At 44.3% G+C, this 14252-nt stretch overlaps 1 protein-coding gene across 1 annotated transcript; it reads left to right on the top strand.

Annotated features, from left to right (window-relative positions):
• The first annotated feature begins 9676 nt into the window (after positions 1-9676).
• LOC139000350 (galectin-10-like) lies at positions 9677-14022 on the top strand. The gene is made up of 4 exons (XM_070402577.1): positions 9677-9691; positions 11313-11389; positions 11886-12096; positions 13789-14022. Exons 1-4 carry the CDS (start codon positions 9677-9679, stop codon positions 13912-13914), a joined length of 429 nt encoding a protein of 142 aa, XP_070258678.1. The 3' UTR covers positions 13915-14022.
• The last annotated feature ends 230 nt before the right edge of the window (positions 14023-14252 follow it).

Genomic DNA, 14252 nt, shown 5'->3' on the forward strand with positions numbered 1-14252 from the left:
ATTTAGTACTAGAGGCCCAGTGCACAAAAATTTGTGCACACCGGGGGGTCCCTCAGCCAGGCCTGTGCCCTCTCACAGTCTGGGACCCCTCGGGGGATGTTCACCTGCTGGCTTAGGCCCGCTCCCCGGGGGATCGGGCCTAAGCTGGCAGACATACATCCCTCTGGCAGCCCGGGAGTACTCAGAGGATGTCCACTTGCCAGCGGGGAGCAGGCCTGAGCTGCAGTCAGACATCCTTAGCACTGCTGAGGAGGCAGGAGAGGCTCCCGCCACCACCGCTGTACTGGCAGCCGTCAGCCTGGCTTGTGGCTGAGCAGAGCTCCCCTTGTGGGAGTGCACTGACCACCAGGGGGCAACTCCTGCATTGAGCATCTGCCCCCTGGTGGCCAGTGTGTGTCATAGTGACCAGTCATTCCTAGTTGTTCTGCTGTTAGGGTCAATTTGCATATTACCCTTTTATTATGTAGGATACTTATCGTTCCTTTTAAGATTTCTCTTTATAGCCGAAACCGGTTTGGCTCAGTGGATAGAGCGTCGGCCTGCGGACTCAAGGGTCCCGGGTTGGATTCCGGTCAAGGGCATGTACCTGGGTTGTGGGCACATCCCCAGTGGGAGATGTGCAGGAGGCAGCTGATCGATGTTTCTCTCTCTCATTGATGTTTCTAACTCTCTATCTCTCTCCCTTCCTCTCTTTAAAAAAAAATCAATAAAATATATTTAAAAAAAGATTTCTCTTTATAAACCTTATATGACCTTTTTAAACATTCTTACAACTTTTATAATTATTCTTAAGTATCCCTACTCTAAGAAGGCAAGATTTAATGCTTGTAAGCACCCTATCTTCTTAATTAGACTAACCATTACTGCCATTGTAATTCTCTTTGTTTTTCTTAGAGTCCACAAAATCAGAACTGGAACAGTAAACACGCTTCGAAGACCCAGACCTTCCAAAGCAGAAAGTTTGCTGCCTCCCTCTGACTACTACAGCCAGCAGAACAAAAAGGGGCTGGGGGCAGGGGATGTGGGGAAGCATGGGACAGGAGTTGGCTGAAGGCGCCTGCCCCTGCCTTGACTCTTCCAAACAAGTCTGAGCCCCTGAGTGTTTACTTAGACCTGTCCTTGCTTAAAGGACGCATGTGCTTTCTCAAGGATGCCTACCCTGCTGATTGTATCGAGAGGTTAATTTTAGTTCAAGCTGTTGTTACAATAAAAAGGAGGCAGGCAAATGAGGCTTTTTAAGCTCCTTATGCCAACTAGCCTCTTAGCTTCTTTTTCTCAGAAACGTATATCAGAGTAAGCACTCATCCATCGTTCAGGGTCTGACAGTCAGCCCCGGCAACCAACAATCATTTTTTTAAAAAAAAAAAAATAGGAAAAGAACAGACACTTCAAATGAGAGGATATCTAAACAGTTAATGGGCAGATGGAAAGGAGCAAAACAGCTCTAGCTGGTTGTTCAGTGGTTAGACATCTGGCCCTGGGACTGAAGGGTTCTGGGTTTAATTCATTCAAGGGCGTGTACCTTGGTTGCAGGCTCACAACCAATGGATGTGTCTCTCTCACATCGATGTTTCTCTCTGTCACTCCCCCTCCCTTCCACTCTCTAAAAATCAATGGAAAACACATCCCCGAGTGAGGATTAACTACAGACAAAACAAGGAGCACAGCAATCATCAGAGAAATGGAGGAGCTACAGCCACTCACCCATGAGAACGGCTATAATTCAAAGGCGGCAGCGTCACGTGTCAGCAAGGGGTGCAGCAACGGGGACCCTCTGGGGGTCTAACCGTTTCAGAACCATGTTTTGTCTGTGAAAGTAAACATATGGCCACCCTGTGAACTGGTAACTCCCTCTGAGGAGATGTACACATGGGTTCATCAAAAGGCAGGTACGGGAATGCTCAGAGAGGCCTCCTTCGTTCCAGTCCCAAACTGCGAACAGCTCACGTATCCACCAGTGGTAGACAAGTAAACAGTGGTAAGTTCACCAAGTGGAACTAAGGCTCCCCAGTGACAAACACGATCTGCTGCTTCACACATAGATACTGTGTCTCTCAGACATCGTGTTCCATGAATAAAGCCAACACTGAAGGGAACATACTGTGTGGTTCACACTGGTCATTCAAAACAGGCAAAACTAATCTGTGATGACCAAACGCATTAGTAAATCTGGCCCGGTGCACTGGAGAGCTGGAACTGGGATACACGGGTGGTGGTGCGGGCCTGGTGGAGCAGTTCCCGGGAAGGTGGGTGGGCCTGGCTGGCGTGTGGGGAAGCCCAGTAGCTGTACATGCCCTTGCCTTGCAGCGCCAACTCCTTCTGTACCTGCCTCTTCCTCTTCTAATACCCAGGGCCGCCTGCTAAGTGGGTCTGCGCGTTTTTAGAAACCAGATACCCATGAAAAATGACGTTAACACCTGTGAGACAACTTCTGAGGATCCCCCCGCAGAGACAGAAACATCCGTGTGCTTCAGCTCAAGTCTGGGGCTCATCTCGGCAGGATTTGCAGCTTCTTAGGCCCCAAAACATGTGCTGGATGTCCCAAGGGGCATTGCTGCAGTAAGGAACACCGGACTGTGGGCTCAATCGTGTAGAAAGCATCCTGGCCGCTTCTCCTGTGCTCAGAGCTGCAGACCCCGCACTGTCTACACAGAGGAATTTGGAAGTATGATGTAACAGATGCACCTTAAAGACAACATCATAAAGCCTTAAAAATGCTCATAATCATTAAATCCTTGCAATCCATTTTCAGGACTTTTTAAAAAATTGAATTTATTGAGGTTTATTGGTTAATAAAGTTATATAGGTTTCAGGTGTACAATTTTTTAATATATCACTTGTATGCTGTATTGGGTGTTCACCACTCCAAGTCAACTATCCTTCTATCAGCATTTATCCCCTCTTGACCCTATTCGGCTTCACCACACCCCCCTTTCCTGATGGTAATCACCATACTGTTGTCTGTGTCTGTGAGTTGTTGTTTTTTGTTAATCCCCTCACTTTTTCACCCAGCCCCCCGTCTCCCTCCCCTCGGACAGCTGTCGCTATCTATCTCTTCTCCATATCTATGAGGCTGTTTCTATTTTGTTTGTTTATTTTGTTCGCTAGATTCCACATATCAGTGAAATCATATTCCATTTTGGGATTTTATCCTAAGGAAATAATTGTACCAAGAGAGATAAAAAGATGATGTTTCAGAATTTCTAAACATATAGTGAAACAAAAATGTCCAATAATAAGGAATTACATAAATTTTGGTGCATCTATCCAGTGGAAAGCTATGCACTTTTGATGACACAAAACTATATGCCCACCAAATAAATGCAGATCTAATTTGATACCAAGATACCATTATAGATGGTATTCACCATATGATAATATAATTTTAAAAAATGTTTGCACATATGTATGTGCACAGAAATAAATCTGGAAAGATATGAAAACAAGAATATTATTAAATCTGATTGGAGTCGCTTACTGACAAAGGGAATGAGAAAGCATTTTTGAAAGATGTCTGTGATCTATATCTTGATGTGAGTGGTAGTTATACACATAAATTCTTCAAGCAGTACATTTAATCTTTGTGCACTTCAGGAAAGTTAAGAAACTAAACGTTATTTTTTTCAGTGAAAAAGGTTTTCTCTTTTATAGAAAATAATGCTAGTGTTTCCTGAAAAAGGTTTTCTTTTATGATCTCAATATATTTTTTAATTTTTAAAAAATACTAACAGCAAAGAAATGAATATTTTGTATAGTTTATATAGTTTTATATAGTTTACTAATTTTTTAGAACAATAGGAAGGAAGAGGGAGAGAGGGAGAAACATTGATGTGAGAGCTAAACATGGATTGGCTGCCTCGGCATGGAATCAAACTAGTAGGAAACTAGCAACCATTTGGTGCACAGGACAACATCCAACTGAGCCACGCAAGCGAAGGCATATAATCTCAATACTTATGACAAACTATGTTGCTTAGGTGTTATTTTCCTCCTTAATGGAAAAACCCACACTTGTAATATATATATTTTCTTGAGATACGATCTCCAAAAATAGGCATTTTTTCTAGATAGTTTTTCTACACAGTCTTGATTTTTCATCTGTTTCTTCTTGCTTCTTGAACATCTGGTGCATGTACTCTAGGAACCTTATTCTGAATTCTTTTTCCGTCATGTTGCATATCTCTGTCTCACTTAGCTGCTTTTCTGGCGAGTCCTTCTTTTCTTTCCTTTGGGGGTTTCTTTGTCTACCCATGTTTGATCTCACTGACATGACTAGTTGTTGAGTCGTTCAGTGGCTGGACCCTGGGTGGCAGTGGCTGCTCCCTGGGTGGCAGTGGCTCCTCAGGCTGTGGTTGCTCCTTGGGCGGTTGTGGTAGCAGCGGCTCCTCTGTTGATAGCAGAGCCTCTGGTGGGTGCTGTTCACAGCTGTGGTGGCTCTTCTGGCTGGTGGAGGGAGGCTTCACACACAGCAACTGTTCCCCAGGCAGAGCGTGTGGTGATCAGGAGGCCGCTGTTGCTTGAATTTGCTTTCTGTGGAGGGATGCAGGTCTCCTCTGGGCTCTTGCAGTCGCGCTGCTTTAGAGTCGTTGCCTCCGGGTTAGTAGCCGATCTCTGGATGCGGATAACAGCTACACAAGATGGCGGGGTCTCACCGCTGCGCTGGCGCCCAGGGGGAGGTTTCAGCCTCAATCTCTAACCATCCCCATTTTTTAGGAGTTCTCTGTCTTTCCTGGCTGAAAACTGTCTCTCAGCTGAGCCTCCTTAGCTTGATTGGGCTGATTGTTACCTGTTTCAGCTGCTCGCCCTTATCTGCTCCGGGACAAAGCACCAACACGTCCGTCTAAGCCTCCGCCATTTTTTCCCTCTTTCTACACAGTCTTATCTGTGCAATTAAAAGACCTCATCTGTTACATCTTATAGTTAATTACACAGTCTCATTTTTTATTGATACCTGTTTATTATATGTCAACACCTTTCATGTTTATTTAATTGAAGAGCCTTAAGGCAAGTAAGACTTTCTTTGGTCTTAACTATTCCTTGCCAAATCACCTTTTAGATAGCACAACTTGGAAAAGGGGTATTTCATGTTTTTTTAAAATTGATTGCATGTGTGTGTGTGTGTGAGAGAGAGAGAGAGAGAGAGAGAGAGAGAGAATAAGAGAGAGAGAGGAATGGTGGAGAGAGAAACATCAATTTGTTTTTTCACTTATTTATGCACTCATTGGTTACTTCTTGTATGTTCCCTGACTGGAGGAGATTGACCCCACAGCCATGGCATATTGGATTGACACTCTAACCAACTGAGCTACCCAGCCTGCATTTCAAGTTATCTTGAAGTAAAAGTGTCCCAGAAAGGACCAGCCAAGAGCAGAGCTTGTCTCTGGGGAGTGGAGAGGAGCCCAGCAGAGGGGAGAGAAAGCCACGATTTGGAAGGACCTGGAATGTGGGCCCAGTATCCCCCTGCCTTGAAGGGCGTTGATATGGTTTTGGGGACCAGAAGAAAATGGTCCTGTCGTGGCTGCACATACTGTGAGTGTTCAAAACGACTTTTTGAGAAGGAAAAGGGGAGGCTTTAGTGGTAGTTGGGGGGAATCTGAATGAATTTAAGTAATTTAGTAAGTACCCTATCACCTCATACAATTCAGGACCCACCCTTTTTTGCCTGGAGTTTCTGCTCTAGGCCGCTTAGAGCACACTGAATGTAAGCAGGCATGAGTCTTTGTGCAGGCCTGATTTATGGGACATAAAATGTTCATCAGTTGGTAATTCCTGATACAAGTGTTTGAAATTCCTCTTCACATGCCTCGAAAATCCAGACCCAGTTACAAACCACAGCTACACTTTGATAGGTTCTTCCCTCAGCCCTGGGCCATGTGGTGAATGGTTTTCCTCCACAGCGGTGCCTCTCCTGCCCCTCTAGACTCCTCAGTCTGAGTCCACTACCTCACCCGCCACACCTCAGGGTGTAGGGGGACTGAGGCAAGTAAGGAAATGTTTTCCTTATTACTTCCAGAATTAAGTCTGAAGGTTTTCAGTATTTGGAGACAGATTTTTCAACTTGTTAATGAATCCTTCTTACTACATAAGTGAAAAGTATGAAATTCTCATGTTCACATGTACCTTTGGTAATTTGGACCAAATCTTATTAAAATCTCCATATGTTCCTGAATTTACTATGCACCTGTACTTCATGTTCCAGGAGAGAAATTAGGCTTCAGAGGAAGAGTTTGTGTGATCACAGGTGGGTGATGGCAGGTGTGGGCAGGTCAAAAGGCTCAGAAACGTGGGTCCTACCACATCACGGCCCAACGGGGAGTCTGATGCAAGGAACATTCTGGAAGGTAGCACGTTGAACGAGCACTAGCAGCCAGTTCCTGTGGCTGTGCTGGATCTGAAAACAATCCAACCTCAAGGGGAGAACTTGCTTCCACAGGCTTTCCAGTCCCGAGTGGAAGCTTTTCTCACTGAATGGTGACCTGAACTGGAGGGGATAAACCTAGGGCCTCAAGTAACGGTGGGTACTTGATTGCATGCAGGAAAGGTTTCCCAACACAAGGTGTTTGTGAGACTGTTTAGTAAAGTTGTGGTAGTGAAATAAAGGAAGGGCTTAGAATAGAAGAAGCAACAGGAGAGCTCAGGCCCGGCTGCTTGTGGTCACTAGAAACGTTATCAGGAAGACCTGGGCCAAGGTGGGCCTGCCGATACCTCACTGGAAAATCAGAAAAAGGGGGGCTGGAGACAGCTGCAGGGGGTCCCCTACAGTTTCAGTGATGCACACTCTGGGGGAAGGAGAGAGGAGAGGGTAAGGCATGGGTGTGCTCCCAGGAAGGAGAGGGCTCAGGCTGGGTCCTTTGTTTTGAGGGTTTTTAAAGGCTGGGAGATTAGGGGAGGTCTTAGGGGAGATCTCCATAGAATATTCTTGAGTTTTCCACGTGTTTCCTTTCAGGGTCATGGTCTCCTCTGATTGGTTGGCACAAGTCATGACAGCTGGTCCCTGTGTGGCCCACAAGGTTTTGCTGCTTTTCTGAGCCTGGAGCTCAAATACAACAGAGGCCTAGATATTATCTCTAGGGAGGCGACCTTCTGTAACTGGCGTCAATTGCTTGGCTACTTTGTTCAGCTGTCTGCCTCACTTTCCCCATTCCACTTGCCAAAGAATTTTCCTAGCTTCTTACTATTCTGTCTCATTCTGTCAAATGTTTCTTCCCACAAACTATGTCAAAAATACATCCCAACAAATAAAGATAATTTTTCATCAAAGGTCTCACCATTACTAATGCCTTAGACCTACCTGCCATGAGGATTTTCTCAAGTAATAAAAGAAAATATTCCCACCTGGACTGCTTCTCCTGTGGGACTTGCCTGCCTCTGACCATGTTGGGGAAGGGAAGGGCCTGGCCCAGGAGTCAGCAGTCTGTTCAATAATGAATTTGTCTATGATCTGGCTGTGCCTCATTGCAGAACTCACTGTCTTTCTTTAATAGAAGAGTCATTTTCCTTCTTTCCTTCCTTTTTCTCTATCTCCTTTCCTTCCCTTCTTTTCCTTTAATTTTTTATTGGAAATTTCCATTTCAAACATAAGCAAATGTAGAGACAATAGTACAATAAGCCCTCAAGTACTCATCAGTTTTAACAGCTCTCACCCATCTTGTTCATCCATACCTCTACTCATCTCACCCCTGGCTTTTTCTTCTTTTTTTTTTTTCATTCTCAGCCAAGGATATGTGTATTGGTGGGCATTTTTTAAATGTATTTTATTGATTTTTTTTTTTTACAAAGGGTAAGGTAGAGGGATATAGAGCCAGAAACATCAATGAGAAAGAAACATGGATCAGCTGCCTCCTGAACACTCCCTACTGGGGATGTGCCTGCAACCAAGGTACATGCCCTTGACCAGAATTGAACCTGGTACTCTCCAGTCCACAGGCAGATGCTCTATCCACTGAGCCAAACTGGTTAGGGCTTGTGTATTGGTTTTTCAGAGAGAGATGAAAAGAGATAGGGAGACAAGGAGAAAGATGAGACAGAAAGAGAGAGGGAGAGAGAGAGAGAGAGGGAGAGATTGGTTGCTTCTCATATGTGCCCCGAATGGTGATCAAACCCAAACCACAGGTATGTACTCGGACTAGGAATCAAACCTAATCCGCAACTTTTTTTTTCTTTTCAGTGTATAGGACAATGCTTTGACCAACTGAGCCACTGGGCTAGAACACCCCTGGCTTCTTTTGAAGCAAATCCCTAAACATCAGTAAATTCATCTGTAAGTATTTCCAAATTACTTAACTTATTTATTGCTGTTGTCTAGTTGCTAGAAACAGTAATCAATCTTTGAGATCATGATTTTATGGGTTGACATTTTGGGCTGGAATCAGCTGAATGGTTCTTCTGTAGGTTTTGTCTGCTCTCTCATGTGGGTGTAGTAAGCTGGTGACTTCTTTAGGCTTGCACAGTCCCTGATGGCCTCACTCACATAGCTGACATTTGACCAAGGAGCCTTAGTTCTCCACCTGGCCTCTCCAGCAGGCTCCCTTGGGCTTGCTCCCATGGTGGCAATATTCCATGAGTTCCTTGTGGCAAGGAGCAATCTTTTAATTTAAAAACATTTTTTAACTTTACTTTTATTGTTGACATATGTTGACACAGATGTCCCCAATTTGCTCCCTCCCCCCTTGCCCACCTGAACCCAACCCCTGACCCCCCATTCCTCTCGCCATCACCACACTATGGTCTGTGTCTAAGGCTTATGCATACATGGTTTTTGGTTAATCCCTTCACCTTCTTTCATCTACTCCTTCCAGTAAGTGTTAGTCTGTTCCATGTATCCATGCCTATGTTTCTATTTTGTTCATCAGTTTATTTTGTTCATTACATTCCACTTGGAAATCTTAATGTTGAAAAACTTTCTGATTCAACTTGTTTTTTATTGTTTTATTTAACTTTTTCAAATGACTCTAAGATATGTCATTAATTGGGTGTGCTATAATTTATTGAATAGGTCATCATGATTAAATCATACTTATTCAAGTGTTATTATTACAAAGAATTTTTCATCTTAAAGGTCCAATCTTGATTGATGTATGTTGGAAGTTGACCAAGAGGGTGAAACCCAAAGGCTAAAATGCTGTTGACATTAGCAGAGCCAAGGGACCTACTGTGGAAAGGAAATGGCACAAAGACTTTCTTGTTATCTCCAGGTCTGCTGAGGATCAATTTCTATGATCTCCCCGGACCTCTGGAAGGGAGTCCTTACCTCCAAGACCACTAATTCTTTGCCATTGTTCAAATCAGAAAAATGTGTACCTTTTGGGTGGGCTCTGCTCTGAGGGATAAATACTTGGTGAGAGGCATGTAGGCTGGATCATTGACCCACTCACCCACCCATTCCATCACCCTTATTTATGCGTTTTTCCTGCTAATCCTTCCTCACCCACAATTTCCTCACTGAAGTTTCTATAGCATCACAACACAACCTTTTCAAGGACATAGTTGTGATTGATTGTATTTATGATACCCCACACTTTCTCACCTGCTGGGAATCTTTCTAGAAGAGACTTAGAAACTGCAAGGAAGCCAGAGGGCAGGGCTTCCAGAAATCATTTATAACCTGCCACTTGCAGAGATCACACACACACAACTAGACACAATTTGGAAGAGCTTCCCAGCAGAAGGCACAACAATGGAAACGCTACCGGTGAGTGGAAAAGGCACAGCCTTCAATGATGACAGGTCCCATAGGAGAAGGATGAAAGAGTCGGAGATTCTCTGAAATGAAAACATTGGAAATGTTTTACTGGGGGTTGTGAAGATATGGAAGCGAGAGAATGGGGCAGGATAGCTACTGGCAGCATTTGGTGGTATCTGACTGAGGGTGAACTCTATTGAGACGCTGTGAATTTGTGTGGGAAGTGAAGAGCTGACTGGGATGAGGGAGTGTGTGCATGGATGCAAGGGGTGAGATTACACATTTGTCTTCATGCTTCTGAGTATGTGTGTGTGAGTGAAGTTGGGGCAGTGGTTGAAAAGCTGTGCATGTCATCATGAGTAGTAGTGTTGGGAGGTATGTGTGAGACGGTGAGTCCCATGTTTTGCATAACTGTGTGTGTATGATGAACTATGATTGTGTGTTGAACTATGAATATGCGTGCAGTTGTGTCTGCTTGTGAGGGTTCTCCCATACGTGGTAGTGACTGTTTAAGTAGCTGTGGTTCTGTTCCTGTGTATCACTGTGACTCCTGGTGGGCAGAACTGGAGGTCTTGGGGAGAGTGGCTTTCTCAGGACTCCTTCCTGAGGGTTGATGAGAGCAGAATGAGTCAGTCCTCAGATGGCTCTTCTCAAGAAAGCTGGGGGAAGATGAACTCAAACTGTGGGGCATAAGACCTCCTGTCTAGGTCAGCACATAGTGACCCCTGCTCCTGCCTCAGGTCTCCTCCTCCTGCCAGTCCTTCCTTTGTCCTAACAACAACAACAACAAAAAGTTAAGCAGATCCTGTCTCTCTGGGGAAGGTGGTTGGGAGAATTGGTTTCAGAGAATGGATCACCTGAAGATGGAAGGAACAAAACAAGCCTCAGTCCAGACAAAGCTTACAGTTGCTATCAGGGAACAACCTGTAGATTCTATCTAATTACTTTCCTGTCTCCCGCTCTGTGTGCAGGTACTGACTGTCCACAGCCACTTGTACACATTCCTGAAAGGACACCATTGCCCTTGAAAATTCTGATGCATATACATGCCACACACAGGACTCTCCTTTTCCATTATTTCCCTCGCCCTTTAAACAACTATCTTATATTGGAGTGGATTTTTAAATTTTATACGTTTACATTCTAAAGCCTTATCTTCACAGTTTCAGATAAAAACAGATGGGAGGGTAGTATCTGAGAAAGGGCCCCCCCCCTTTCCGATAAGTTACTCCTGTATAGACCCTGTACTTGCCAGGAACCATGCCAAAAGTTTTACATCTATCAGCTCAGCTATTCCTGAGAGCATCCTAGGAAATAGGAATTTTATAATCCTTCTTGTACTGAGAAAACGGAGGCAGGGAGCATTCAAGTGATGGAACTCAGTTCTCATTGGTCGTAAGAGGCAGAATCAGCATTAGAATCCAGGCCACCTGGCTTTAGAACTCCTGCTGTTAACTTCAACCTTCTCATTTCTTCAAAGACACAGGGACTGCCTGTGGTGGGGTGGGAAGAAGAGGGTCGTCAGAGTATGTCCTTTGATGTATAACTTGCTTTGCCACTGGGAACTGTTATAGGATGGGAGACCACACCTGGTCTTGCTCCTCTCAACTACTCTTGTCTCCCATGGCAGGTCCTATACAAAAAAAATGTATTCTTTTCTGTTGGTTCTTCAGTAAAAATCAACGGGACACCTATCATGCCTTTCTGGTGAGTATCTATAGCCCATCGGGAAGAGAAAGGAGATTATTAGAGCTTTGGGGGTCACTTCATGCATGACTGAGGTTGACGTTTGTAATTAGCATAATGGTAGCACAATGCAGATGCAGGTTCTGGAGACCCATGTGGTGCCAGGCATTAAACCTACTGGTGCATGTCTGTGGGCAAGTGTTGAAGTCTGGAGGCTGGGGTCACTCAGGCATTGGAGCTAAGGTTTATTATCAAGAAACACAGTATTTCCAGGGCAAGAAAAGTAGCCTCAGTCCTGTGACTGCTGCTCAATGTGAGTCCTGGGCTAAGAGATGAGGCATCTCCCCAGCCTGGGCCAGACAAGCTGAAGCAGCCCCACAGGGACACGTACTGCAGTCTCACCCAGGAAGGCCTTCCTTCCAGCAGGAGGAGTTGGGAGGGTGTGTACGTGTGTGTGTCGAGTGTGGGCCCCAGTGAGGAAAAGTCCTGCTCAACAGGCTGTTTGCTTTGCCTCCAGTATGAGCCCAGAACTGCAGGTGGATTTCCACACTGGAACTAATGAGGACTCAGACATCGCCTTCAGTTTCCGAGTGTACTTTGGCAAAGAGCTGGTGATGAACAGCCGTAAGAATGGGACCTGGGAAGAAGAAGTGAGATCCACTGATAAGCCCTTTAAGGATGGCCAACCCTTTGAACTGGACATCTCTGTGCTGTCGGACCAGTACCGGGTGAGTGTGCCCAGGAACATCCACTACATGAGCTCTCAGGGCTCTCACAGGAGCACACAGCTCTCCCTGGCCTGGCCCCCAGAGTCACTTGTGGTTCATCTCCTGCCCCTCTCATCACACAGCACCCTCTGCTTGTACTGCCATGCTCAGGGCCTTTTCCAAATCTGAGCAGGTCAAGATCAGCCCACGTGCCTTATTCTCCAGGGTGGAGAAGTTCCATAGAAATGAGGCTACCTATGCTGTCATTCCTTCAGTTTTCATGTAGGAGATGGTTAAAATATGCATATAAATAATTATAATCAGTCTAAAATTAAGTATTTCCTACATCCCCAAACCCAGTCCCTCTCTCCAGAGCAACATTTACTAATTCCTTTATGCTCCTTCCAGAGATACTATATGCTTGTTCAAGTCTATGTATGTATCTATCTATCTATTTATCTATCATTTATCTCTGCTTTTATTTGTAAACAAATGATCTTATAAGTTTCTCTAGAAATCACACATTAATGACTAGATTTTATTTGTTGTCAAAGAATGTATGTTAGAAAACTAACATCATGCTATTTGTGATGCCCCCACATTATTTAATGTTTGCATAATATTCCAATAGAAGCATTTTCAGAAAAATTTAACTTGACCCTTATTCATGCACATTTAGGTGGTTTCCATATTTTGCTCTAATGAATGGTGCTTCATTCTATATCACATTTTTGTCATTATCAACCTCCCTATTCTTATAAGGAAGGATAACTTCAGAGAAATTGAATAACTGGTTCAAAAAGTGTGTGCATTTTAAATTTTAAAAATTAAGACCTAAAAAGTTTACTTTTCCTCCATAGCCACACCCATAAAGTGTATGTTTAAACCTTCTATCATTGGAGAAGCAAAAAGATTTAATGTCCTACGTTTGAAGTGAGGCACTGTTCCATTTGCTTATAAGCTAAATAAAAATATTCTCATTTTAATCCTATGTACCATTCCTCCTCTTTAGGAACATTCAAGGTTTGGCTCAGTAGTTAGAACATTGGCCTACACACTGGAGGGTCTTAGGTTCGATTCTCCTCCATCAAGGGCATGTATCTGGGTTGCAGGTTTAATCCCCGACCCCACTGGGGCCCATGCAGGAGGCAACCAATTGAGTCTCACATGGGTCTCTCTCTCTCTCTCTCTCTCTCTCTCTCTCTCTCTCTCTCTCTCTCTCTTTCTCTCTGCCACCCCCTCTCTTCCATCCTCACTCTATAAAAATAGGAAAAAAAGAGTTTTATTCTTTACCTTTACCACCCCAAATCTGAGCTACTGAGTCAACAGGAGTAAATGGCAGTAAAGTTTAGCAGAGCTAAAACGAATGCACTCAATAAACACGTAATGACCAATTAGCCTATGATACTTTGTGTGAGAACCAGACTCACGATTCATGAAACAGTTCCTGGCCAGAGGGAAGCCCAGGCAAACATAGACAGTACAACATAGAGTGCTAACATCTCAGTGGAAGAATGAGAGAAACACAGAAAATAGGGTGAGTAACTGTCTGAAATCGTTACAAAAGGAAGGCTATAAAAAGAAGCATGTCTGCTGGGTTTTAGAGTGACTAGGACTTTCTGGTGGATGGTGTGTGTACAGGATAGAAAAGGAAAGGAAGACAGTACGTTTGTTTGGTGGCATGCTATATTTCTGACATATATTCTCTTCCAGGTAACAGTAAGTGGTGGCCAAAATTACACTTTTCCCCATCGACGTGAGCCAGCATCTGTGAGGATGATCCAGGTGTGGAGAGATGTCTCCCTGACCAAAGTGACTCCCCAGGAGAAAATGAAGTGACCAGACTCCCGTTGTCACGAAGATCCCTCCACCTAAGTGACGCTGTAGTTCCCAGAGCTCACTAACAACATGGGTTCTCACCCTTCCCCCACACTCGGTCATTAAAACTCCTGAAAACACAACAAGATTTGCTTCTTGCTTTAGAGGGAAAAAGAGAAAGGGAAAAAAGTCTGTGGTTGTCAGCAAGAGGGGTGTGAGAATACTGTGGGGGAGATCGGGGTATCAAAGAGGATAAACATTTCTCTGATACAAGGAGTATCAGGCTCATGAAATAGCTGAGAAGACATTGGAACCATATTCTTATGATGTAGTGCTTTTAGGATATGTTAGAAACTCTG

The sequence above is a fragment of the Myotis yumanensis genome, unplaced genomic scaffold (genome assembly GCF_028538775.1).
Source record: "Myotis yumanensis isolate MYYU_CA2020_CCGP unplaced genomic scaffold, mMyoYum1.0.hap1 SCAF_23, whole genome shotgun sequence".
In the NCBI taxonomy this organism is placed as follows: Eukaryota; Metazoa; Chordata; class Mammalia; order Chiroptera; family Vespertilionidae; genus Myotis; species Myotis yumanensis.

Coding starts and splice junctions, on each gene's coding strand:
- LOC139000350 (XM_070402577.1), top strand. Junction 11,390..11,885: donor ACACCTATCATGCCTTTCTG/GTGAGTATCTAT, acceptor CTTTGCCTCCAG/TATGAGCCCAGAACTGCAGG. Junction 12,097..13,788: donor TGCTGTCGGACCAGTACCGG/GTGAGTGTGCCC, acceptor ATTCTCTTCCAG/GTAACAGTAAGTGGTGGCCA.